The sequence below is a fragment of the Capricornis sumatraensis genome, chromosome 5, assembly GCF_032405125.1.
Source record: "Capricornis sumatraensis isolate serow.1 chromosome 5, serow.2, whole genome shotgun sequence".
NCBI classification, from domain to species: Eukaryota; Metazoa; Chordata; class Mammalia; order Artiodactyla; family Bovidae; genus Capricornis; species Capricornis sumatraensis.
In genome coordinates this window covers 41,296,507-41,322,069 of record NC_091073.1, presented here as the reverse complement: position 1 = coordinate 41,322,069, position 25,563 = coordinate 41,296,507, and the positions used below count along the sequence as shown (strand labels likewise).

The following is a 25,563-nucleotide window of genomic DNA, read 5'->3' as shown; positions in this document are numbered from 1 at the left end:
GAATTTCTACCACAAACGGTTCTCACTTCCTGTGTTTAATAGAAAACATACCATGAGTTTGATGTATACCTATTAAAAAGAAAAAGTCATCTATTATCTTCTAAGATGTATGAGCTTATTTATTTATGAAAGGTAGCATGGAAAACCACTAGGATGCCGGATTACTGTCCCAAAGAGTCTGGAACAATGGCTTAAAATGAACTCTTTTTCTCCAAAGACAATAATAGAAAAATCAGTATTTGTAGACCAAGCAAACAGCTGGTCTTCCTATTGCTTAACCTAAGACTGAAGAGCAATGTTTAAGAATGCTTGTTTAAGAACGCTTAAATATTTCTTTAAGCATTTAAAAGACATTTCCAACCTGACAGAGAGCAATAATAGTATCCCCTATTTACTCGCATTTCCTAGCCTCTCTGACAATGTTTATGAAATGAAAGCAATGATTTAGATTTACTTTAGCAAATTACTCAGATAATTCAGTTTGGAGTCATATTTCCTAGTAGCAGGCATTAAGTTTAGAGGGTACAAAATTCAGTTTCAGTAGTGAAAGTAACTGACTGTGGAAAATGGCACCACCTAAGCCTTCTTCATTATTGCATAATAATGTCTAGCCTTGAGTCATAATACTGGACAACTTCAGTAATACGATCAAGTTTCTTGAAGATATTTTTGGAATTGTATTTCTATTATTAGGAACACACAGGGGGAAAGTTAAGAAAATGCTGCTTCAAAAAGTTAAAAGAATATGATGAAACATGTTCATTCAAATAAAACTCATTCTTCTGTAGGAGTTATTTAAGAGAAAATAGTTAAAAGAATAGAGCTGTAATCCAGTGGAATGCCTCTACAATTGTGAGCAGAACTAAAGGGCATACAACAGTCTTTACTGTGTGTAACTATCATGCTTTATAAAGCATATTTTGATCCATATCCTACTGGAAGACACATTATATATATACTAAACAATCTACTTGTAGGTTACCGGTCTTTAGTTCCCCTTGATAGGCCACACATTTTATTCTTTTAAATAATTATGATATAATGTCTCAGTTATTTAGCCATGGCACCTGCCCATTATTGTCACATAAGGTAAAACTTTCTGTTATTTTCCTGAACTAAAAGGAATCACAGACTGTTAGACACAAGTTTAATAACAAAGTAAATTTAATGAGATTATGAAAACAAGCTATTGTTTAGTAACAACAAATTTTATAAATTTTGTTTTACATATGATATATATATTATGTTCATTTTTTAATAAATTACCTTCAGAAGTCTCTATGTAGTTATTATGGTTAAACAATTCAATATTGTTTACAATAGTTTGAATTCTTTTGTTAGTTATAGTTGTTTCCTGTCTCAAATGAATGAGAGATGTAAAAAAATAAAGCATCAACTAATATAATTTTAAGTAAGTTTCCTCTTCGCCAAATTCACCTCACAGAATCTATTTCCTCTTTTGGATTCCACTCTTATTTTATTTACGTCTAACCCTTTAACTGTCTTGATAAACTTTTGCCTAGATCATTGTATCAAACAACTCTTGAAAACTACAAATATTGAGATGTTGAGTCATCTTGCTTTTTCAATTCTTTTCTATTTTATACATCTTGACTGAGTCATTGCTTATCAATCTTTTCAGAAGACAGGGATAATAACAGAAAATCAATCACAGTAATTAGCATATACATCACAAAGGGTAGCTACATTGATTGAAACAGCTTATTTAAACCAGTGTTTAATACAATAGAGGGAAAAGTCAAACAAATTGCCTTTCTTTCCCCAAATACAGCTTATGTTTTACTTAATTGCTCATAGCACTATCTCCACTCCTGACTTATCTTACTTATACCCTTCCTTGACTCCTCAGTCCTCATCTCACTTTGCAAGAAATGTCTCCTCTGTTCTCCATCACACTTATTTTTTATCTACTTTTATCACTTGACCTGATCACTCCTTTTGTAAGCCATTCCTGTATTTTCTATTAAAATGCAAAACCACTGGGCACTCACCATGCCAATTACTTTGCTAGTGTTCCATGTATCAGATGTTAGCCCCAATTTCCTGATTACTAATACCACATTCTTAACTACTGTGTTCTACTAAATCTAACTAGATTATGGTTCTGGGCTTGGTGCCATGTACCTATAATATACTAACATCTGAATTAAAAATAATGATGGTAATTTATACTGGATATTTAAACATTTCCATTGGAAATTGAAGGATAAAAGATGAAACTGTTCCTGAATAATTCTTTTGTGTCATGTGTTGTATGATCAGAAAACTCAAGTTAGCGGCCCATGATTATTCAATTAGTACCTGGAACCTAGAAAAGATTAGAAAAGACCGTGATGCTGGGAAAGATTGAAGACAGGAGGAGAAGGGGATGACAGGATGAGATGGTTGGATGGCATCACCTATTCAATGGACATGAATCTGAGCAAGCTCTGGGAGATGGTGAAGGACAGGGAAGCCTGGCTTGCTGCAGTCCATGGAGTCACAAAGAGTCAGACACGACTGAGTGACTGAGCAACAACAACCTGAACATACCTCATATGATTTTTTAAAATTATACTTAGGGTGTATTCTCAGTTGTGTCCAACTCTTTGTGACCCTATGGACTGTAGCCCACCAGGCTCCTCAACCCAAGGAATTTCCCAGACAAAAATACTGCAGTGCCATTTCCTCTTCCAGGGTAAATTCTCGACCCAGGGATCGAAACTTCATCTCCAGCAGCTCCTGAGTGCCGGCAGATTCTTTACTACTGAGCCACCAGGGAAGCCCAAAATATATGCTTAAGCAAACTAAAACAATATACATATCATGACCTACTCTAGACACTTTCTCTCCTATTCAGTATTTATTGACATCCATCGCTTAGAATGTTTTCTATTAAAGGTTCTTTAAGGTCCACCTCAAATGCTTGTTTTCACATGAGGACTTGCCAGATTCTTTGCCTCTTTGATACCTTACATTTTTGAATTCTCAGAGTTCTTTGCTGGGATATATTACTTTTTGCATATCTGCCTCATAATGTGTGTTTTGACAAACTTGCCTACCTTCCCCACTAAATGAGACTCCTTAGGCAGAATGCATGTCATCTTTGTGCATGTCCCAGAGTGTGATTCATTGAATACCATATTAATACTTATTTGATAAATGATCAAAGGTTATACAGCATCATTGATAACTTACAGAATCAGAAATTCAGAATTATCCCTCATTGCCTCACTACCCACTACTCCTTTCCATAATGATTAAATTAATTTTGAATTTATTTTGTGGCTTCTTAGATAAACTATACACATTATCTCCGAATTGCACTTCTAACAGAAAGGCCTTCCTCATTCTTTCTTACAAAATTTTTCTTCATCCTTATAAGTATAGCTTAATTTTAACTCCCTGTGAAATAATATTTTCTCAGTGCTCAATAGCAAGTCTGTATGTGTCCAACTCTTTGTGACCCCCATGGACTGTAGCCTGAAGTCCATGGAATTTTCCAGGGAAGAATACTAGAGTAGATTGCCATTTCCTACTCCAGGGAATCTTTCCAACCCATGGCTCAAACCTGCGTCTCTTGTATCTCCTGCACTGGCGGGCAGATTCTTTACCACTATGTCACCTGGGAAACCCTAATCAATAGTATACCATAGATAATCAACAAACCACTGTCTCCCCCCTAAACTTCATAGCATTTGACTTATATTTAAATGATAGACCAATTGCCTGATCATTGGTTGGTATACTAGTGAGCACTATGTTGTCAGGTTCTTGAGAATCAGGGTTAACTTCATATGTTTTTCTTTACATAGTAGTCATTATAGTGATTGGTGCATAGTTACACTTATAAATTCTTGATCATCTGAAATGAGTTTGTTTTGAAAGAACATTCTTTAGAAGAGAAAGAGAATACTATTTAAAGAAACAAGAGCATAATAACATGGAAATATGTACTGAGTAATCAGAGTTACAGTAAAACCCTAGACCAAACTGCAACAACAACAGCACATGTGCACATGCATCTGAGTTAAGGGATTTGTCTTCTTTTTTTAGAATTTTCACATCCAGCATTTTGGTCAACGCCTCTCCATTCCTGGTCATTCCTCCTTTCCTCATATTACTATTGCACTAGGGAATAAACTTCAGCTAGCAACTGGCATTTGCCATGTAGTCTGTGGAATTGATTCTGTTTTGTAAAATTTCCACATTTCTTTTTAATTAGCTCAATGATATAGTAAATTCTAAGTAATCTGTGTTGATACAGGAGGGTAGGATCCTTCTGCATGGAAGTGTGTCTTTTATCTCTTTCCTAGTTTGTCAGAGAGCCTGGCTCAGAACGTGCATGCCTGCTGAATGAAGGATGACATATAAAGCCAAGGTTTGGAGACTGTTTCTTGCTTACATCAGTGAATTATATTTAAATACTTTGTATAATGACTGTTTCTTGGTTCCCTCAAGGAACTATGTTAGGATGAGTTTTGTTTGCTTTACTATGAGTAAATTAGGAGCATATCGACCTGATTTCAGTCTAACAAAATATGATCTCGCTGTTTTTTTCATTGAAAAAATGATAATGTTTAATACTGATCTTTGATTTATTTTATTTTACTTTATTTTATTTCCCTCTACTCGTTGTATATGTGTGTCTAGTAACAGTACTTTGAATTCCTGTTATTTTAATATCCAGCTTTATATAGAGCAGATGGTAAAAATATTTTTAAAGAGGCACAGTACCATCATATTGAAACTAAGAGTTTCATTGTTTTGAATTTAAAGAAAGGGAAACATTTATTTTTATGATATCTATTTCCTTTGCAACGAGATTTGATTCAGGTTTATATGTTCAAAATTTATGAAATGTTATGAAGCATATGAATATATATATATAAAGTATATTATAGGCAAAACACAAATTGATATCATGTTAACAGAAAAGGGGGGATTAATATTAATAAAGGACAACTGCAGTTAATCTAAATGTAACCCTTAGCAAAAAGTAGTTTTTCAGGGATAGACGTAATTATGTCTAATTACAGCTACTTGCATTTTAACAATTACTGAAGGTAAAAAATATTTGCCTTTAAATGTTGTGTCCTAAAAATAATGTAACAGCACAAAGTAGCACTGTATTTTACATTTATTGTACTTAACTAAGAAAACACAGGCAGTTTTAAGAATTTATCACTGATTATTTTTACATTTAAGTTACCATTAAAAGGTAAGTAGCTCCTTGTGATGTGATTATAATTTATGACCACAGACAGTCTAAGTTTTTAAGCTAAAACTGTACCTCACCTTCACATATCATTTACATATACTGATTGCTTCCACATGTCTGGCACGAGGTAAAATAGTTTATGAGCATTGTAATATGGCTAAAGCCACAAAGAAATAAAATTCATCTTTGTCTAGAGTAACTCAGAAATTTATTCATGTTGGGACATAAAATGTTTTCCAAAGGAATTCTGCCTTCCAGAAAAATCCTTTAAAAGCCAACTGTGGTTAGTGTCACCTCCCCTTCTAATAACGTCTATATTTCCCAGTCTGGCTTCCCAGTGTCTTCTGTTAGACAAAAGCCCCTTTAAGTTACTCTCAACATGTTCTTCATTCTGTTTACTAGCTTCAGACTGCAAGTTTATTTTCTTGAGTGACTGCATATCCTCTTTCCTACAAATGGGTTATTTGCCATCACAGGTGGTTCACAGAACTGGTCCAAAAGACTCAGACTTTATATCTACAATGTTTCATTCAGACTCAGGGACATATTAAATGGAAATATTGTGTTAATTCCTATGTGGATTCAATACTTTTTAAGTTGTCATGAAAGATGTTGTGTCTTCATGGTCTAAGTCATAACAAAATAATATTCAAGACAAGCATTACGCCATTTGAGAGGATATGCTGTAAGTACAAGAGCTAATAAAACTAGTCATTTCCTGGTTATTTTACTGAATATTAAATGAATGATTTAATATTGGTTCATGTTGGTTCACGTTGGTTCATGTTGAAAACAGAAATTGGAACTTATAGTCTGTGAGATGCAGACAACTCCTTACTTTAGAAACAGGTGCTTCCTTGCTCAGCATGGCTCACTAAGTACTCAGAGCCAGAAGATCTAAAAATCATGTCTACCTTCATCCCCATCATTAGTGTTATGTATAACCTCAGAGAGAGTCCACATTTAAAACTGTGACAAGCAATGGATCAACAACAATATATTTAGCGGCACTTATGTAAGACTGACAGGCCTAACGTTAAACATCACTTTTTACAATTTATGTTTACAATTGTTTACTTGCAACAATAGCTTTTCACACAACCTTCCCCTACACTGACCAGCCAGTTGACATTGCGAAACTTCACATTTTTCAAGATTCACACCATTAATGCTACAAATACAATTGTGATTTTCTTTGCGTCATTATCATACACAAATTTTGCTCACAAACTGTGTAATAGCTGGAGCATTACACGCATGTATACCTACTCTGAGCAAAACACTGTAATCTAGAACCTATGCAATTATTAATCTGCCTCAAGGAATTAATTGTTGATGAATATCTTCTATGTATCTAGCACTTTCTGAACATCTTACACATATATTGTCAATATACCAGTAACAGCTACTATAAAGTAGCTATTCTCTCCAAGCTAGAAAAGAGCAAGATGAAGCTAAAAAGCATGCCAGAGTCCTCATCTAGAAAATGCCAGGGTCAGTTTCACTACTTTCATTGCTATGCTCTGATTCTTCTTGTACTGGTGAAAATTTTATTCTAGCAGCCAAATCTGAAAAGACTGTTAATTTTTACAAGGCCAACAAATAGTTGCCTGCACTCTTTAAACATAACATCACTTGCTATTCAGTAATACTAAATAATGACAACATATATGATCAAATGTATAGAATTTTTGATTGAATATGTGCTGTCATTTTGTATATTCCAAGAATGTGAAATTTTATTCTTTAGGAAATATGAAAATGCAATAAATCTGCTATTAGCTCTATAAAGAAAACTAAATTGCAAGAAAAATATGATGTTATATGTACAATGGAGAATCTATTCAGGAGACTATGACCCTTAGTATATGTTACTTATGGTACATTTCAATATTATAGAATGAGATCTGTAATAAAGAAGCAAATTGCTATACCATCACTCATTTCATTCCCTTATACAGCATCTGCTTAGAACAGACTAAACAGATTCTTTCAGAATTAGTGTGCAATGTTCTTATAGATGTGAACAGAGGTACTGTCATAGAGCAGACAGTTTTCTCGTTTGACAGCTAAAGAACAAAGCCAATCAGATAAGTATTAATCTCATTTTTGATGAAACAGTGGGCACAAGGGACATTGACTCTGTCTTGCAAAGAGATTTCACGTGCACCAGAAAGAAACTATTTGTTTGAGTCATTGGTCTCATTTGTTATTATTATACTAGAAATCTTTCTTAAGAAGCTGTCTGGATTACAGGGTTGAATAGTAGAAAGAGAACACCTGTTCTGTTAGAGTGAGCAAAGGGAACCTTAATTCTGTTCTGAATAGGTGCCTCAGGAAGAAAAAGAAGGCTGAGACTCTATTGACCATGGGGAACATGAAGTGAAGGTAAGCAAATCCCATGGCTCCAGGTCAGTGTGTGAGAGCCTAATGGGGAATTTGTGTCTCAGGAGTACTTGCTCTGTTACAGCACAGCTTCTAATTTTATCTAGTTAGAATCAAATGCAAAAAAATGGTGAACCTCTGCTTGCCAGCCCAGGAGAAAAGAGAAAAAGTGATCAAAAGAATGATAAACTCACATAATATAGTGATCTGGCATAAAAAATCACCTTTGATATCTTGCTTTGCCTAAATAGTGACATCATGACAGAGTAAACGCATGCCCCATTCATTGTCAGAAGTTCTAAATGTACACTTTGCCAAAAACCTAAGAAAGTTTGAAGGAATTAGTATGTAACATAGAATATATTTAATGTAATTTAAAATTTTACATGAAATCATAAATATCTGAATTTTTCTTAAATATAACTTGCATTTATACTGGACATGTGAAACAATATTGCTCTATGTAGATAAGTTGAGCTACATCCCCACATATGAAGTCTTCATCAGGAAAACAAGGCTGTGAAGCCCAATCTGAGCTATAGTCACGTTACAGAATCTTATTTCCACTTCTCAGATGATGACTCCATAATTATGAACTGAAGGCCAACTCTCAGGTTTCAGGAAAGCTAAAGTGATGCCTTGCACATGCCATTCATTTATAAACTTTAAATAATTTCATCGCTTGTTATACAAATCTAAAGTTTAAATTCTGTAAACTCTTGTTTCAAAATTCCCTACTATTTGTCGGTATTTGGACTGATTCTTCAGCCTTAAATGTTTTTTCTTCCAATCAAGTATTTTACTACTCAATTGTACAGCCCTTTAACTTAAACTAGGCTACATTTTGTTCTCAAATCCACTGTTTGTGTGATCTCACCTCTGCTCCTTAGCTCTCTCACCTGGAATGATCACCAGCCACCTCATCATGTTTTCCTTCAACCACCTCATTCCAGGAGTATTTAGTGAGGAGCAGTCATGTACAAGACTCTGTACTTGACTGGCAGTATAAGATGGATAGACAGCAGGTGAGATCCTACAAAGCTGGAAGTCTGTGTCCTTTCCCCTTCTGAATGTGCAGTTTCTTCAGGACAGGGGCCATATTGTGTTTCCTACTTCTCTGCCTCTTCAAAAGCCTTGACAAAGGTGATGTTTGTTTGAGAGCGCAGGGTCAATAAACAGTTTACAGGGTGGGAGGATGTCCACCAAAAAAGTCACAGGTGTGATGTGGAGGAGGGAGTAGTATACTGGGGCATTACTGGGCTGCAAGGTGGAGACAGTTTCACTTTCCAGATACTATCAGTTGTTGTACCACACCGCTAGCTGCTGGAATTTAAAATGTACTATTCTCAAATTCTGCAGATTCTCCTATACACAAACCAATCACCAAACCCAATTTTTCTATATGTTCAGTGTGTCTCATCTCCAGCCTTTCTTTTTCATTTTCATTATCATGATTGTTATTATGGCATTAATTTATTTCTTCATGTGTGAATCATTGCAGGAACTCCAAATAGCTCCCTCTATGCCCTAGACTACTTTAGGTTAATCATTCTTGTAGGTCAAACGAGGAAGTATGGGCTTTAATCAGAAGGAACTTTTTAAAATGGAATGGGATAATTAAATTTGAATTTCAGAAATAATTGTACTCAGTAACGAAAGAAAGAAGAGATAACTATAGGTGGCTGTTGCCAAAATAGGGCAAGTAATAAGAGCTTGACCTAACCTGGAGGAGGGAATAGGAAAGATTGGAGGGATGAACTAAGGAGGGAGACTCCATAAAACACTGAAGCTGGTAGATATGAGGAGGGTCAGCAAGGGAAAAGCGAAGATGTTAATGGTACAGATAACTAGGACAAAATGACAACATTCCCTGAAACTGAGAACAAGTAACTTTGCAGGGAGGACCATGAGTACAGTTTTGAACAAACCAGTTGAGTTTGAGTTCCCTGTGAGAGGTCCTAGTGCAGACAGTCTACGGCATTTGCTGTGTGGAAGCTGCTGCTGCCCCTAAGTCGCTTCAGTCTTGTCCAGCTCTGTGCGACCCCATAGACGGCAGCCCACCAGGCTCCCCCGTCCCTGGGATTCTCCAGGCAAGAACACTGGAGTGGGTTGCCATTTCCTTCTCCAATGCATGAAGGTGAAAAGTGAAAGTGAAGTCGCTCAGTCGTGTCCGACTCGTAGCGACCCCATGGACTGCAGCCTACAGGCAAAAGCCCCAAGCTGGCTCAGCAACTGGTTCCCAGAACTCACAGCATCTGGGAAAGTAATTTTCCCAGGCAGGGGTTTGGGCAGCCTTGGGAAGAGCTCCCTGGGCAACACTGGCTCCTGTTCTCCAGTTTCTGCTGGGCTTCCCCTCCCAGTCATCACTTGGAAGACACTTCTGCATCTCAAGGGTCAATAAAATTAATTTGTCCTTCAATCAGCATATTTTATTGATGGAAAGTTGAGACATTTTGACTAAAATATATGAGATCCACACTCTCTGTTTAAGCACAATGTCTAGATTTAGGTGTATGCGTCTGTTTAGGAGAGGGCTTCCCAGGTGGCTCGGTGGTAAAGAACCTGCCTGCTATTGCAGGAGACGTGGGTTTGATCCCTGGGTTAGGAAAATCCCCTGGAGAAGGAAATGGCCACCCATCCCAGTATTCTTGCCTGAGAAATCCAATGCACAGAGGAGCCTGGCAGGCTATAGCCCATGGGGTCACAGAGAGTTGGACAAGACTTAACAACCGACCAACAACAATGTGTACAGGAGTGAAATATTAAAGTGGCAAGACTAGTTAATTAAGAAATTGTCATTTAATTTCTGTAGATTAGCCTGCTAAAATGAAAAATTCCTACCCTCTTCCCAAGAGAGATATAAAGGTTTTTAGTTTTTGAGGCTTAAAAACTTTCTCTAAACTCCCAGGGGAAAATTAACAGATTTTGTTTTCGAAATGATATATAGATAGGATAAAAAAGTTCTGAAGACTTTGTACTTCCAGAGAAAAAGGGTAGAGTGAGGTGGCCAGAATCAGTTTAAAAGATGATTTCAGATCTGGAAAGATGAAAGACTATTTTACTAGCAGGATCTGTTCTGCTCACACTGAACTCTGGAGGTAGAAGGCCCTGAGAGTGAAAGCACCGTATGCCTGCTTTTACAGCAAAGATACTACATGACCTGGAGCCAAGATGCTGAGAAGCCTCAATGGGAGGACTATTGAAAGGGGCACCTTGGCGACTTCCCAGTGTACTAGTGCCTGCGAGAGAACAGAGAACAGCAGCATTGCGCAGCAGAAGACGCTCAGGTAAGGTCAGCTATTAAAGGACAGAAGATCATGGCCAGGTGGAGGGAAGAGATGGTGCGGGAGTTTGGGACTGGCATGTACACACTGTTGTATTTAAAACGAATAACCAACAAGGACCTACTGTACAGCACAGAGAACTCTGTTCAATGTTGTTTAACAACCTAAGGGGAAAAGAAATTTGAAGAATAGATACAGGTATACATATAAACTGACTCACTTTGGTGTCCATCTGGAACTATCACAACATTGTTAATCAACTCTATTCCGATATAAAATAAAAAGTTAAAGAAAAAAAAGATTATGGCCTATTCTGAACCACTCAAGACCAGCCACTGAGCAAAGAGAGAGGGTCTCCCATGCCTTTTGTCTCAATCTGTGTTCTAGTGATTTGCATTTCATTTTTCATAATTCTCAACAATGATGTTGAGAATTTCTAAACCATTATTTAGAAAAATAATCATTTGGTTTAACTTTTCTTGTATTTGTTATGGATACACATATATATGGACTGTATATAAACACAGTGATTTGTGTAGCACTTTATCAATACATAATTCCACAAGTACTTTCTGCATTTTGTGTTGCAAAATACCATAAATCTACAACTTTTTTCTAATATATTATGAATAGCTCCAAGATTTTACTAGCCTGTTTGTTTTGAAACTAAGTTTTTATTCTTAAATGAGTCAGAGAAACATCCTGAACAATAAAAGTACTAAGTAAATCAAAATGTGTGCAGTATATGACTTCAGATTTAAATTATATGGCACATAACAGAAATACACAGTCAAGGGAACAATTTAATCCCTGAGGCTCATCATATAAATGATATGGATGTCTTGATATTAAAAACAAATATGATTTATAGGATAGCAATTGCTCTTATCAAGGGCTTCCCAGGTGGCACTAGTGGTAAAGAATCTGCCTGCCAGTACAGGAGACAAAAGATATGGGTTTGATCCCTATGTTAGGAAGATCCCCTGGAGGAGGGCATGGTATTCACTTCAGTATTCTTGCCTGGAGAATCCCATGGACAGAGGAGCCTGGCAGGCTATAGTCCATAGGGTCTCAAAGAGTTGGACACAACGTAACAACTGAACAAAAACATGACTGAAGTGACTTAGCATGCATGCTCTTTTCAAAACTTGTTGGTGGATTGATTATACAAATAATAGAGCAAAACAGAAAAAAAAAAAAAAGGAATTAACTGGGAGAACACGAAGAAACCTGCATTCTAAGCCAGTATATTTTATAATTTCAAGAAACTATAGTCATGGTGTTTTCCATACTGTGTTTTCAAGCACAGCTTTCTTTTTTTTCCCACTGGCTAAAAACAAGTTTGCCTCATATACTTTATAGACAAATCTCAAAGGAGAGACGGATAGGCCCAAGTGACCACTGTGACCACCGTGGAAAAGTCCTTCAAGGATGTGCACTTGTCCGTCTTGCTATCATTTTCAGTCAAACACTGGCAAACACCTGTTAACTCCTTGACATTCCCGGCTTGACATGCTGCAGCTTTAAGTTCCCCTTGTTAAAGGACAAACTTGTTTCCATATCACATTTGAATTAATATGTATAAAACTGTATTATTACATACAATACAGAATAAATTGCTTTCCTAAAAATCAACACCCCCAAGTACTTTTAGATGGTGGTAATTATCACTTTTCTCTACCTCTGCCTTCTCGCAGACTTCTTGTGTTTAAGGTCCACCTTCCTTACGCCTTATTTTACAAAACTTCCTGAAGTTTTTAGCCAGGTGTGATACCATCTTTCTCTGAAGTTCCATTATGTTCACTTTAATCCAAGAATCTAGTTATTTATGAAGAAATCTGTTCGTTGCCTCACATGGTTTTCTGTGTTTGTCTTACATATAAAATACAAGTAAGAAATGCTTATTATTTATAATAACATTCTGGCAAATAATTGAAGTTTTCACAGTTAATGAAAACCTGCTGCTGCTGCTAAGTTGCTTCAGTCGTGTCCGACTCTGTGCGGCCCCATAGACAGCAGCCCACCAGGCTCCCCCGTCCCTGGGATTCTCCAGGCAAGAACACTGGAGTGGGTTGCCATTTCCTTCTCCAATGCATGAAGGTGAAAAGAGAAAGTGAAGTCGCTCATTCGTGTTCAACTCTTCATGACTCCATGGACTGCAGCCCACCAGGCTCCTCCGTCAATGAGATTTTCCAGGCAAGAGTACTGGAGTGGGTTGCGGTGAAAACCTACATTCATTTAAACTGATTCTTAAAGGATGACTACAACAGAGCAGAGTTCATTCTCTTGACATTTCAAATTTGAAGATAGAAATTTAAATTTCTGCACATACTATAAAGACTCATAAGTGCTTGTAAAGTTTTGACTTGATGTCAGGCATAAAGAACTTTGTGTTGGCTTTCCCCAAATATAGTCCTGAAGGATCTGGACTAGGACTCAATCATTTTTAAACATGAGTAATTATGATTGTATGTAACAGCACTCTGGGTAGTCATATTATTTCCTTTCCTATTGGTATGTCTACCTTGTCACAAGACCAACATATATTTATAAGACTGTAAAGTCAAGCACTGTACCTTAATTTATACTCTAGGTCTCATTTATAGATCTTCAAGTGGACTAAGGAAGTTCAGTTCAGTTCAGTCACTCAGTTGTGTCCGACTTTTTGTGACCCCATGAATCACAGCACGCCAGGCCTCCCTGTCCATCACCAACTCCTGGAGTTCACTCAAACTCATGTGCATCTAGTCGGTGATGCCATCAGCCATCTCATCCTCGGTCGTCCCCTTCTCCTCCTGCCCCCAATCCCTCCCAGCATCAGAGTCTTTTCCAATGAGTCAACTCGTCGCATGAGGTGGCCAAAGTCTTGGAGTTTCAGTTTCAGCATTAGTCCTTCCAATGAACACCCAGGACTGATCTCTTTAGGATGGACTGGTTAGATCTCCTTGCAGTCCAAGGGACTCTCAAGAATCTTCTCCAATATCACAGTTCAAAAGCATCAATTCTTCGGTGCTCAGCCTTCTTCACAGTCCAACTCTCACATCCATACACAACCACAGGAAAAACCATAGCCTTGACTAGATGGACCTTTGTTGGCAAACTAATGTCTCTGCTTTTGAATATGCTATCTAGGGTGGTCATAACTTTTCTTCCAAGGAGTAAGCATCTTTTAATTTCATGGCTGCAATCACCATCTGCAGTGATTTTGGAGCCCCAAAAAATAAAGTCTGACACTGTTTCCACTGTTTCCTTATCTATCTGCCTTGAAGTGATAGGACCAGATGCCATGATCTTCGTTTTCTGAATGTTGAGCTTTAAGCCAACTTTTTCACTCTTCTCTTTCTCTTTCATCAAGAGGCTTTTCAGTTCCTCTTCACTTTCTGCCATTAGGGGGGTGTCATCTGCATATCTGAGGTTATTGATATTTCTCCCAGCAATCTTGATTCCAGCTTGTGCTTCTTCAAGCCCAGCGTTTCTCATGATGTACTCTGCATATAAGTTAAATAAGCAGGGTGACAATATACAGCCTTGATGTACTCCTTTTCCTATTTGGAACCAGTCTGTTGTTCCATGTCCAGTTCTAGCTGTTGACTAAGGAAAGTAGCCTACCATTCTCTCTCATGCTCTCAATTATGTAAGATTGGGATCTTAAGCAGCTGACTCTGCACACATTTTGTACATTCTCACTTCAACAAAGACTCCTGTGGCTCCTTCCTTTCATGTCTACTCTTCTGGGCAGGAGGGCCTTGGGAGCAAGGGCTGGGGGTGGATGTAGGCAGCGGTCTCAGGCTACAGAACACAAAGCCAGAGGCTGAGTTGGAGATGAAAAGCAAGGGGCAATGAGTAACTGCAGCTCTGGGTGAGTGGAATCAAGGATAAGAGGAAACTCATAAGGAAGACTCTGCAACACTAATCTTAGCAAAGTGTCAAGAGCAAAGCCAGAATTGTCCCAAAAGTATGGATGGTGAAATATAGTCAATTTAAACTTTTAAATGATTATATTTTCAACTTTGTTTGGTAGGACTGGTTTGTTCTACACAAAGTTTCAGATACAGTGAGAGTGATAATGAGACATTTTATCTTTGACCACTTTTGGTTTTAGAATCATCTCACTCATTTTGTTTACTGGCTGTGTATACTGAGAAACAGTAATAAGGAAAATCAGGTATTTGTTGAAAGAAATGCAATAATTTTCCTCCTAGAATAGTCAAAGATACATATATTATTAAATACTATCTCCTAGTTGCAGGCAAACAAAGATTGCCCTAGACACTTTCTGATTCAGTGCTGAAATAAGCTTGGCTCATTGCGCTCAGTCACTTCGGTTGTATCTGACTCTACAACGCTATGGACTGTAGCCTGCCAGGCTCCTCTGTCTATAGGATTCTCCAGGCAAGAATACTGGAGGGGGTTCCCATGCGCTTCTCCAGTGGTCTTCCTGATGCTTGGCTCAGGGGAGACACCACTGTTCTTTGTTGGAGAAGGCAATGGCACCCCACTCCAGTACTCTTGCCTGGAAAATCCTATGGACAGAGGAGCCTGGTGGGCTGCAGTCCATGGGGTCACGAAGAATTGGACACGACTGAGCGACTTCACTTTCACTTTTCACCTTCATGCATTGGAGAAGGAAATGGCAACCCACTCCAGTGTTCTTGCCTGGAGAATCCCAGGGACGGCGGAGCCTGGTGGGCTGCTGTCTATGGGGTCGCATAGTCCGATACGACTGAAGCAACTTCACAGCAGCAACAGCAGCTGCTCTTTGTGCACATCAGAATGCCTCCTCTGATATCCTCCTATTCTAGTATCTGGCACAGAATTTACTTTCTCTACCATGTTACAATGTACAATTCACTTATAATGAATTATTAAAATTTTTAAATTTTGTACTCATTTATAAACAGGTATATTTTGGGTTTAGAAACAACATATACGTGATGAGGAACAATTTCATTCAATGAGTGACTGTGCCACCGTTTGAGACTATAATGATAAACAATCATACAAATCTGCCCGTGAGAAATTCTCAATCTGACACGACAAAGATGATCCACATAAGTAGTTTTACGGACTAAAGAACTCATTGGACATATTTAATAGAACTAAGCTTCATTTAGCTTGCTGATGAAGACTCAAGGGGGTGATGTTATATTTTATCTAAAGACATGTTTATGATTGTGGCGACAAATTAAGTTACTGTAAAGGTTTGGTCAACATTGTTTGTCATGCCATATCTCTTCAACTAAAAGAAACCTGGAAATGTAGGTTTAATGACTCATTCAGGAGATGACAAAACTCCCTAAATTTGTGGCTCCTTTCAGTTTTACTCTAAGCTTGTATGAAATACTAAGACCAATTCATTCTTCATATGTATCAACAGAATTTTATTTTTGCTTATCTTCATTCCCTAACTCAAGTATAAATTGTATATCCTCTTATCCTCGGTTTGACAGAGTCCAGCTTTGTTACTGTTTGGAAATAGTGGGTAATTTCTCTATTTATACTGATGTTTAAGTCTTGGCAATAGAAGAGATAGTAACTGGAGACATTTAGACTTATTTGGGTCAGATAGAATTTATTGATTCTTTGGTATGTTTAATTATGATAATAATTTAAAACAACCTACAAATCTAAAGGAGTCATTCTTTTAAAATATACTGATTATAATTTTCTAAACATTATTTTACTTTCTCAACTAGCTACTCTCCAATTGTAAATGATGGCAATAATGGGCCACAGGCAGGCAGGCTCATTCCTGTTAAGCCCATTTTATAATTCAGGCTTAAAATAATTATATATAAGTATACACACATACATACACACACACACACATATATATATTATGTATATCCACAGGACACTGTCCTTTCATCATTCTGATTCATACCGCTACTTCAGTCATGACTGTTTACACTTTACAGATCAATTTCACATGGAAATTCTCATTTAAGTTAAATTACATTATTTATTTATTTATTGGTTATAACAATTTATTTTTTGAGGGTTAGAATGGCTCAGCTGGTAAAGAATCTGCCTGCAATGTGGGAGACCTGGGTTTGATCCCTGGGTTGGGAAGATCCCCTGGAGAAGGGAAAGGCTACCTACTCCAGTATTCTGGCCTGGAGAATTCCATGGACTGTATAGTCCATGAGGTCACAAAGAGTCGGACACAACTGAGTGACTTTCAGTTACTCACTCACTCATGTACTAACAAATGCAAACAGCACATCAAACTCTGTAGCAAATCCTATTTTAACTAACGCTTCTACTTTGTGCATGCTTGACTCTTACTCCAGTTTTTCCAAGTTTGGCCTCCCCAAATTACTCTGTGTGTACTTGTCTTAGCAGCCTGCCCATTTTCCAAACTAAATGAAAGAACTGTCACAAATTGCTAGTGCCACCTATTAGCAGAAGCATAGAACTGCAAAGCATGGTAATTCCTTTAAACAGCACCTTAGATGTCTTGATGGGTAAAATTCATCCCAAGACCCACTGATTCTAATTTACGTTTACAACTGCTGGCCTTTTTAAAATAAGCTTTCATTGCATGAACTAAACTTAGATAAGTCATATATTTTGGTGATTTTACTTACATCTTTGCATTAATGGATCATTTTATCAGTTTTTTTTTTAATGATGAAATACAATGTCTTTGTCAATTAATATGTGGCTATGATATAATATCATGACTTTATAAATGAACATTACTAGATAAATATTAATTAAAATTTTACTTCATACTGGAAGATTAGAACATGCTTCAATATAAATTTCATTTAAAATAGACGGATTTTAGATTTTACAATTCATCAAAAAGATGTAAAGGTGTGTATGATATTATGATTTTCGGAACTGTGATACATAGGTGTGTAGCTGAAGTTTTTAAATGAGAAAAATCAGGATAAGAAATTAAGCCACAAAATTTTTTACAGCTGACTTTAAATTTTTGATAACTTTATAAGTTATCAAAGCTCACATCTGAAATACAATTATATACTCACACTAAACATAAATGGATTATGCTCTGTAACCAACAGTTTAACTTTTATTTTGTTACTGGGAACATATGCAATTGTATGAATTGATTCAAATTAAATTTATTCCTGACAAATCCTTTAGTAGCATTCATTCTTAAATATAAAATTGAAATATAATTGACTGAAAATCACAACATATTTTTAAATCATGTGTGACTGATATATGTTAATTAAAAATAAGAAAAAGAAAAATCAGTTATAGTTATATCTATACTTCTATCTAGTTACCTAAATATTTAGGTACTTCATATCACTGACAATAATTGAGTTTAGGAAATACAATTTATATAAAAAGAAACAACAACCTGAAAAAGCTAGAATTGGAAAATTCATCTCTTCAGTATTCAGGTTCCCTTAAGTTATTAAAGACTGCCTCTCATTATCAAAAGTTGGTGGGTTAGTCTTACATGGGATGGATTTGTGGTCTCAGTCATTTTCTTACTTGCTAAAGTTACACTGAATCTGGTTGCTGCTATAAACAGGGAAGCCTCAACTTGAGACTTTCACCAGCTCTCATATGACCTGATCAACACTGAATCACAAGATGTGAGACTGGGCATTTTATTTTGATTTTTTATCATTCTGCATGGGTATACTTGTTGAGTAGATAAGTAAAAAGTTCAACTTTTCCATGTGCTTAAATTGAAGATTTCAGAATCAAAAGATGATTTTTACAGTTAATAGAATTTGGAAAGAAAAGACCATGCTAAATGAGAATCAGCAAAAAGGAGACCTGATGCCAAATATGCAGTGACTATTGGAGAAAAGGTATCGCAAAGAATTTATAACATCTTTGCTCTGTGAAAATATTTGCATATTACCCTTACTTTTCATAGACACATTCCATTTTATCTCTGAGCAGATTTCCAATACAAGGCAAATTCCATCTTATACCTATTATTTGAATACTTGAGATATTTCTGAAAGGTTTTCCTGAGACTCAAAAAGTTCATGCCCACTAAAATACATATACATTTAATTTAACGTGTGACTGTCTTTTAAACCAATATAAATTTTATTATAAAGCATTTTATTACAACTTACCAAGATTGCTTTTATTAACACTAAAATATTAATATAAATTTTGCCCTGAATATATATTTATCTATTCATATATACATACATGTGCATATATGTTTGTGCTTTGTTAGTAGTAATCAAAATCTCTGAAAAGTCAACAAGTTTAATTAGCAAATCATTATTCATACTAACTAAATTTTGAAGTGGTCATATTGTATTGAATAATGGCAAATAAAAAATACTTTGCAAATTCTGATTCATAATGTTTAGTTTAACATCATCATATACCTGAAATATATGTTTGAGAATTTTGACTTATCTAATAACCCCTTTCTTACAATAATTATACAATTTGACTGTGAAAAGAAACCTTCACAAAATATGAGAAGAAAGCTTCTGAAAAATCTACTATTTATTTAAGTACTATTTACTAAGTCTTCTATTGTAGATAAAGTTAAAGGAACTGATTTAATCTTTGGATTCACATGATCACCATCATATTCAGACTTGCATATGTCTTTGATTTCTACTAAAACTCAAGCACACAATGTCCTGGAAAAGCTCATTGCATTGAGTGATGGAACATTTGTCATTTGTTTAAAACCCCAAACCTAATTTATTTGCTTGTGATTTCCATAGGTTTTTCTGAAGTCTTCACTGTACCACACACTCCAAAAGGAAAATTTTATGATATTCTGGTATTTCATGGGAAAAGTGAAATTTCACTAGTTTTGTAGGGGAAATAAACAGTTCTGCACTGATTTTAAAAATAATAATTATAACATTTAGCTATGTTATATGAATTTAAGGGAGGGAAAACTATCTCTGACTGAGTGTTTCTGAAGGATAATTTGTATGTGACTGCTGAGATTTATAGAGTTCTCACATTTGCTTCCCCCACAAGGATTCTAAATCAGATTGGTTCAGAGGAAAAGTGAGCATACCCCATTTTGCTAATATTATCACTTCTCCACATGAAAACATCTATTCTATTACTTTTTCCTAGAAAATAAAGAGGTACCTTATTAGATATGTATATACATCTACTACAAAGTCTGACTTCTTGTTTTTTTACTTATTTTTCTCTCTCACTTAACATATCAAATCTCTTTTATCTCCTATCAGACAAGATGACAAGTAGAAAGTAACCACAGTGATTGCCTGAAACTTTTTGTCTTGGCAACCTGAGCAATGAGAGAGTTAACTTAATGGTGGATCTTTGAAAACAAGTGACCATGGGAAATTAGAGTTGGCAGGGATTTAACTCTTCATGAATCATGCTAGAATATTTTTAAGGGCAAAGCAGTGAATGTTTTAACCATGTTTGACATCTAATTAAGGGGGAAAAAGAAGGAGCTAAAAAAAAATCTATTATAGTTTAGTAACAAAGTACTGACAATCGATTACCAGACAGTTGCTTTGGCAAAACAAGTCTACATATAGAGAAAAAAGGTAATGATAAAATGATAGAAGAAAATTGCTTGGGCAATCCCTTGTATTCCTTTTGCTGTTCATTTCACAGGTTGTTTTACCAAATTGTCAACCTCTAGGTACATCAATAGAATTGTTATGTAGTTGTAAGGCAGCTTTTGGTTTAAAGGAAAGCAGAATAAGTCTAATGGATACCATTACTAAGAAGAGCTCATAAACACAGTGTCAAATGTAAACACATCTTGTCAATATATACAGCTCACTTAATTTAGACAAGTTTAAAGCATTTGTGTATAACAAAAGACTATTCTAATGAAATGCTATCTTCTAATATGTGGAAAAACTGGTGCCTCTTCTATTAATGGAGAGTAATCTATTAACATGGAAATAAAATTATTGTAAAATAAATAAACATAATTCTCAATTTTATAATTTATTTAGCACTTAGACAAGTATCTTAAAATACAGTAGATTTTAAAAAGGCATGTCATATCTAAAACTTATTCCAAAACTATAGCATATATTTATTTACATCTTCAGGAACTAAACTTGTATGTAAAACTCACTCATAAGAAATATAAACTTGGAGAAACTGGACCATCAACCTAAGAATTACTGGATGGACTACTCTCAGAAAGCAAAAACTGACAAGAACAGAGATATCATAATATCATATACTAGGTAAATAATTTAAAGACAGCTACTATATAAAGATATACCTGGAATTTAATTAAATATTTAATGCTTACTATTTGATTATTTTTAAAAATCTTATATAAATATAATTGCAATTTTGTTTGCTAACATTTAAAATTCATTCTCCTTTTAACAATCAAAAAACTATACCAAAATATAGTCTTCAATTCAATGTATTTTATTTATGTAATAAATCTAAATAAACACATTAATAGGTGTTTAATTTTCTAATCCAAAAGTGTGAAAATTACTTCTGTCTTTCTTATTTGTGCTCCTCATTCACCCTAGAGTATTCAGAAAGAGATGTTCCCCATCATGTGAAAATTAAAGAATATGTTTTCTGGCATCAGGTAATGTACAGCAGACAGACATTTCTACAGACAGGTTCAATAATTTTCTTTCATATTACAGGCTAAAAACAGAATATAATTGAAGCCTCTCACTGCCCCACCCCCAACTGTAGAAATTTGAGACTCATAAGAAAGCATCACCTTAGGGAGTAAAACTACTTGAGTTAAAACAGTTTAATCTTCAATTCCATTTTAATAATATCTCACTATATAAATATTTTCTTCCATTAAATTTATATACATCATGTTAGAATTTACATTAGCATGATTTTACACATCTGTCTATAAAATCCATCTAAACAACTGTAGAACAAATATTTTCTTTAAAATCCTCATTAAAAAACAGCATATATATTAAACTGTAACCAGACCAACCATGTGATAAGGCTTTTTAATCCCCCTCTTAAATTTATACTTTGTTTTGAAAAGAAGTTCACACAACTATCTGTACAACTAGAAAGTAGTATCTCTTCAGTTCTCACTCAAGTACATAAGAGTCAAATAACATTATATTTCAAAGGTTTTAGCATTACACCAATTAGCCAAATACACAGTCTTTTGTATAATCATAACACTGTAGAAAAACTAGTCTGTGCTTTCCAGTTTATATTCTCTTGGCAAACCATGATCTACTGCTTATGTTAAGCATCTGATTGTCAGATTTGAACAAACTGAATATTCATGACAACAATTAACCATTTACTGTCTAAAACTAAGAAAATATAATTTATCATAACAATTATTATATGTGAGGCATACACATCTACAAAGAGACCATTGTTGCAACAGTGGTTTTAAAAAATATTTTAACAGGAGTAGAGTGAGAAAAATTAACAGGATATATGATCACATATACGGATCTGTATTTACCAGGCATTCAGCTCTTTTCTGCAAATGTGATTAAATGCTCTTTGTTTGCATTTAAATTGTCATATATCCAACAGAAGGCATGATTTTATAAAGAAAAAAAAAGTGTTTCAATCATCTCCAAAAGACCCACACAATCACAAAGGTTTCTCAGGTTAAACTCAAGGTTTTAAGGTTTGGGTTGGGAGGGAGTTCAAGGAATAAAAAGGCAGGGGACAGAGGGGAATTAGAAAGCTAGCCAAATAAAAGGAAAAGAAAAACTTACCTTTGTAGGATAATTTCAGTCTTGGCACATTGTTTTTCCCATTTTGATAGTTTGCTCTTGCTGTAAGTAATACTCCCCAGAAAAGACAGACAATCCTAGCGAACCAGCCCATGCTGCAGACGCTGTTGGTCCTATGCTGCTTCAGTCCGTCCTGTATTGTGCGGCCAGAGAAGTTCAAACAATCTGGAAACTGGAGGTAACAGGTGATTTAGGTCAGTTTCATTCATAAATGCAGACAATCAAGACCTCCAGGCAACACTAACACCTCTTCTTCTGTAACAGTCACTGAAGCACAGAAACTTCAAACCCTCCAAAAAAAAAAAAAAAAAAAAGAATCGAGCCAGGCACCGGATAATGAGGCACAACTGTTGTGTGGAAAAAAAAAAAAAACAAGGCTGCTGCAGTGGTGCTTAAGAAGCAGTTCCTTTTATCTAGGTTCTTCTGATAGCTGGCGGACTCTAATCCTGTTCCCTGCTTCATTCGGCTCCGGCTCCGGGGAAGCAGAATGAAAGGGAAACAGAGAGAGAGAGAGAAAGAGAGAGAGAGAGAGGAACCGTGAGCAGCGCGGACTTTTCCTGTACACATGTAGGGAGAGATGACACAAGATCCCACAGACAGGTTTTCCCAACACTCACTAGACTGGCTGACAATGGGAGAACAGGCAAGCTCAACCCACTCCCCTTCCCTCGTGTCACACAACACATGCAAAAAACATCTCGTAGAGATTACAGCCGGGAGCAGAACCCTCCAGCGTGCCTGTGAAAGGCATGTAGCTATAAATTTACTTCCCAAGGCAAGCGTTGTTTTATAGCCATTTTTAGGTGCAATTTTGAGAAAACAATCTGAATTCTGCTACCTACATAATTTACAACTCATGCTCATTATATAATTCTGCTTGAACTTGTGTGGTGTATGTGTATATGTATGTTTATGCCTGTATACATATGTAGATATGCATATATATGTCTGTCCTTTTCATCAGTATAACTTTAACCACTGGAGGTTTTAAAGCCTTGTTAGCGATTGTTCCCTTCTCCCAACAAACCCCCTCGGATCAACCACCCCCTCCCCCACCCCACTGCAAATTCAGGGAAGAAATTCCTAGTAAAGCCCATTTCAACAATCAGTTCGAGACAAATATAGGTCCACTGAGAATTATAAATTACAACAAGGGATTCTCAAAAGGATACTCAGAATTTAAAAACATCTATGGTTTTTCAGCTTCTGGAATGCTCTGGCTAACGTTTCCAATGCATCGCATCTCATTAATTAAAGCCACTTCCCTAGTTTTGGTTTAAAGAGCAGAGAAAGATGACAAAGTTCACAAAACTCCCTGCTGAGTGTCAAGGACCAACATAAAGAGAGTATCTCTGTGTCTTCATGAGCTGGTGAAGGGTTACTTAATTTTCTGTGGACACACATGTATTTATGCAGTCATACAAATACCTCTAATTCTTTCCTAAATAGGCATGTCTGAGGTGTTTAAATTTCCTTTTCTATTTTTCTTTCAGTTTTTCTCAGAGCTGATATCCATATAGGATTGTGTGTGTGTGTGTGTGTGTGTGTGTGTAGGAAGGGTGCATAAAAATCAAAGAATTTTCCCGTTATATTCCCCAACTCTCTCTAATTTGCACCCTCCCCCAACCCCAGGTACAACACACAGGTTAGAAATACAGAGGAGAGGACTGTTCCAATAATACGGAAATTACGTGCCTGAAAGGAGAAGGTGAGTTTGCAATTAAAAACATGAACACTCATTGAAAGTGGTTTAGTATTCATATGTCAAAAAAAAAAAAAAAAAGACCTGAGGATTGTCACGACAGCTTTCATTACTTAATGTCTACAGACCAATAGAGAAAGAGCAGCTCTCTCTGTGCACAAGTGTGTGTGTGTCTGTGTGTGTGTCTGTATTTGCCTGAGAGTAGGCGGAGGAGGAGGAGGAAGAGAATGAAAAGGATTTAAAGGGGGGAGAGTGGGTGAAGGGGAGGAGGAATTCCGTGTCTACTCCATTAGATTGATTCATCAAATAGACCGTATTGTATTTGTCACTTCCCACAAGCCTATTGATCAGTCAGTATTGTTAAGAAAATAAAATCCAAAAATAATGTTGATTTTACTGATTCCCACACTTGTTATCCTGAGCACTTTTCATGCTCTAGGCAATGGATTAAGGCTACAAATGACAAGAGGCTTGTCTGTCTTCCATGGATTACTCTCTATAGACATTCATTCTGTGGAGGAATTCATGTCACTTTGGGATTATTTAGGAGATTGGACTAATGGATTATTCTATCGAAATATCACATACGATTATTTTAAATACTTTACATAGTTATGCCATATTCACTAATATATATTTTAAATATTTATTTTCTCCAGCTCTTGTTACCTCAAGTAGGAGGGCAAGTTTATATTTGTCAAAACTAAACAGGATAAGCAAATTTAGAAATGTATCCATTTCACTTGTGTAATGTCTAATCCTGAAACATTTTGATGTGTTCCAGGAAAAATAAAAGATTGTAGGTAAAATTCAGATAAAAGAGGGTGAGAATTGACTCCATGGAGATGAAAGACAATCTATATTTTGGACCACAAAATCAGGACAGAATTCTTTCATTTTCTAAAATAAATACTTTAAAAGTGAAGTCAGAATTGGGTACCATAGACACCCCCCATGTTTATATCCAAACACAGGTTTCTCTTTTAAAAAATTCTGCTGTATTTATTTACATTTGATATTATTCTTACTCTCTGAAATTTTTATGATCTTTAGGTCTTTTCAAATATTTGAAAGTTTAATGAATTCACATTTACTTCTCTGTAGATTTTTTAATTTAAAAAATGTAGAATAGGAAGTTCTTTATGTAAGTATAACTGTTCTAGACTTATTACATTACAAAAATAGAAAAGTGTGACCACAGATAGACTGTTTTTTAATGTAGAAAGAAAGAGAGAAAGAAAAGGAGGGCAGAGAGAAAGGAAGGAATGTACTACGTGCCTGAAAAATATT

General features: G+C 35.9%; 1 protein-coding gene across 1 annotated transcript in view; it reads right to left on the bottom strand.

Moving 5' to 3' along the window:
* The window catches only part of SEMA3A (semaphorin 3A), a 238,760-nt gene extending 216,095 nt beyond the window's left edge, over positions 1 to 22,665 (bottom strand). Inside the window, exon 1 of the mRNA XM_068972706.1 lies at positions 22,554 to 22,665. Coding sequence (XP_068828807.1) covers positions 22,554 to 22,665 — 112 coding nt within the window. The remainder of the gene's footprint in view (positions 1 to 22,553) is intronic.
* Positions 22,666 to 25,563: the final 2,898 nt, after the last annotated feature.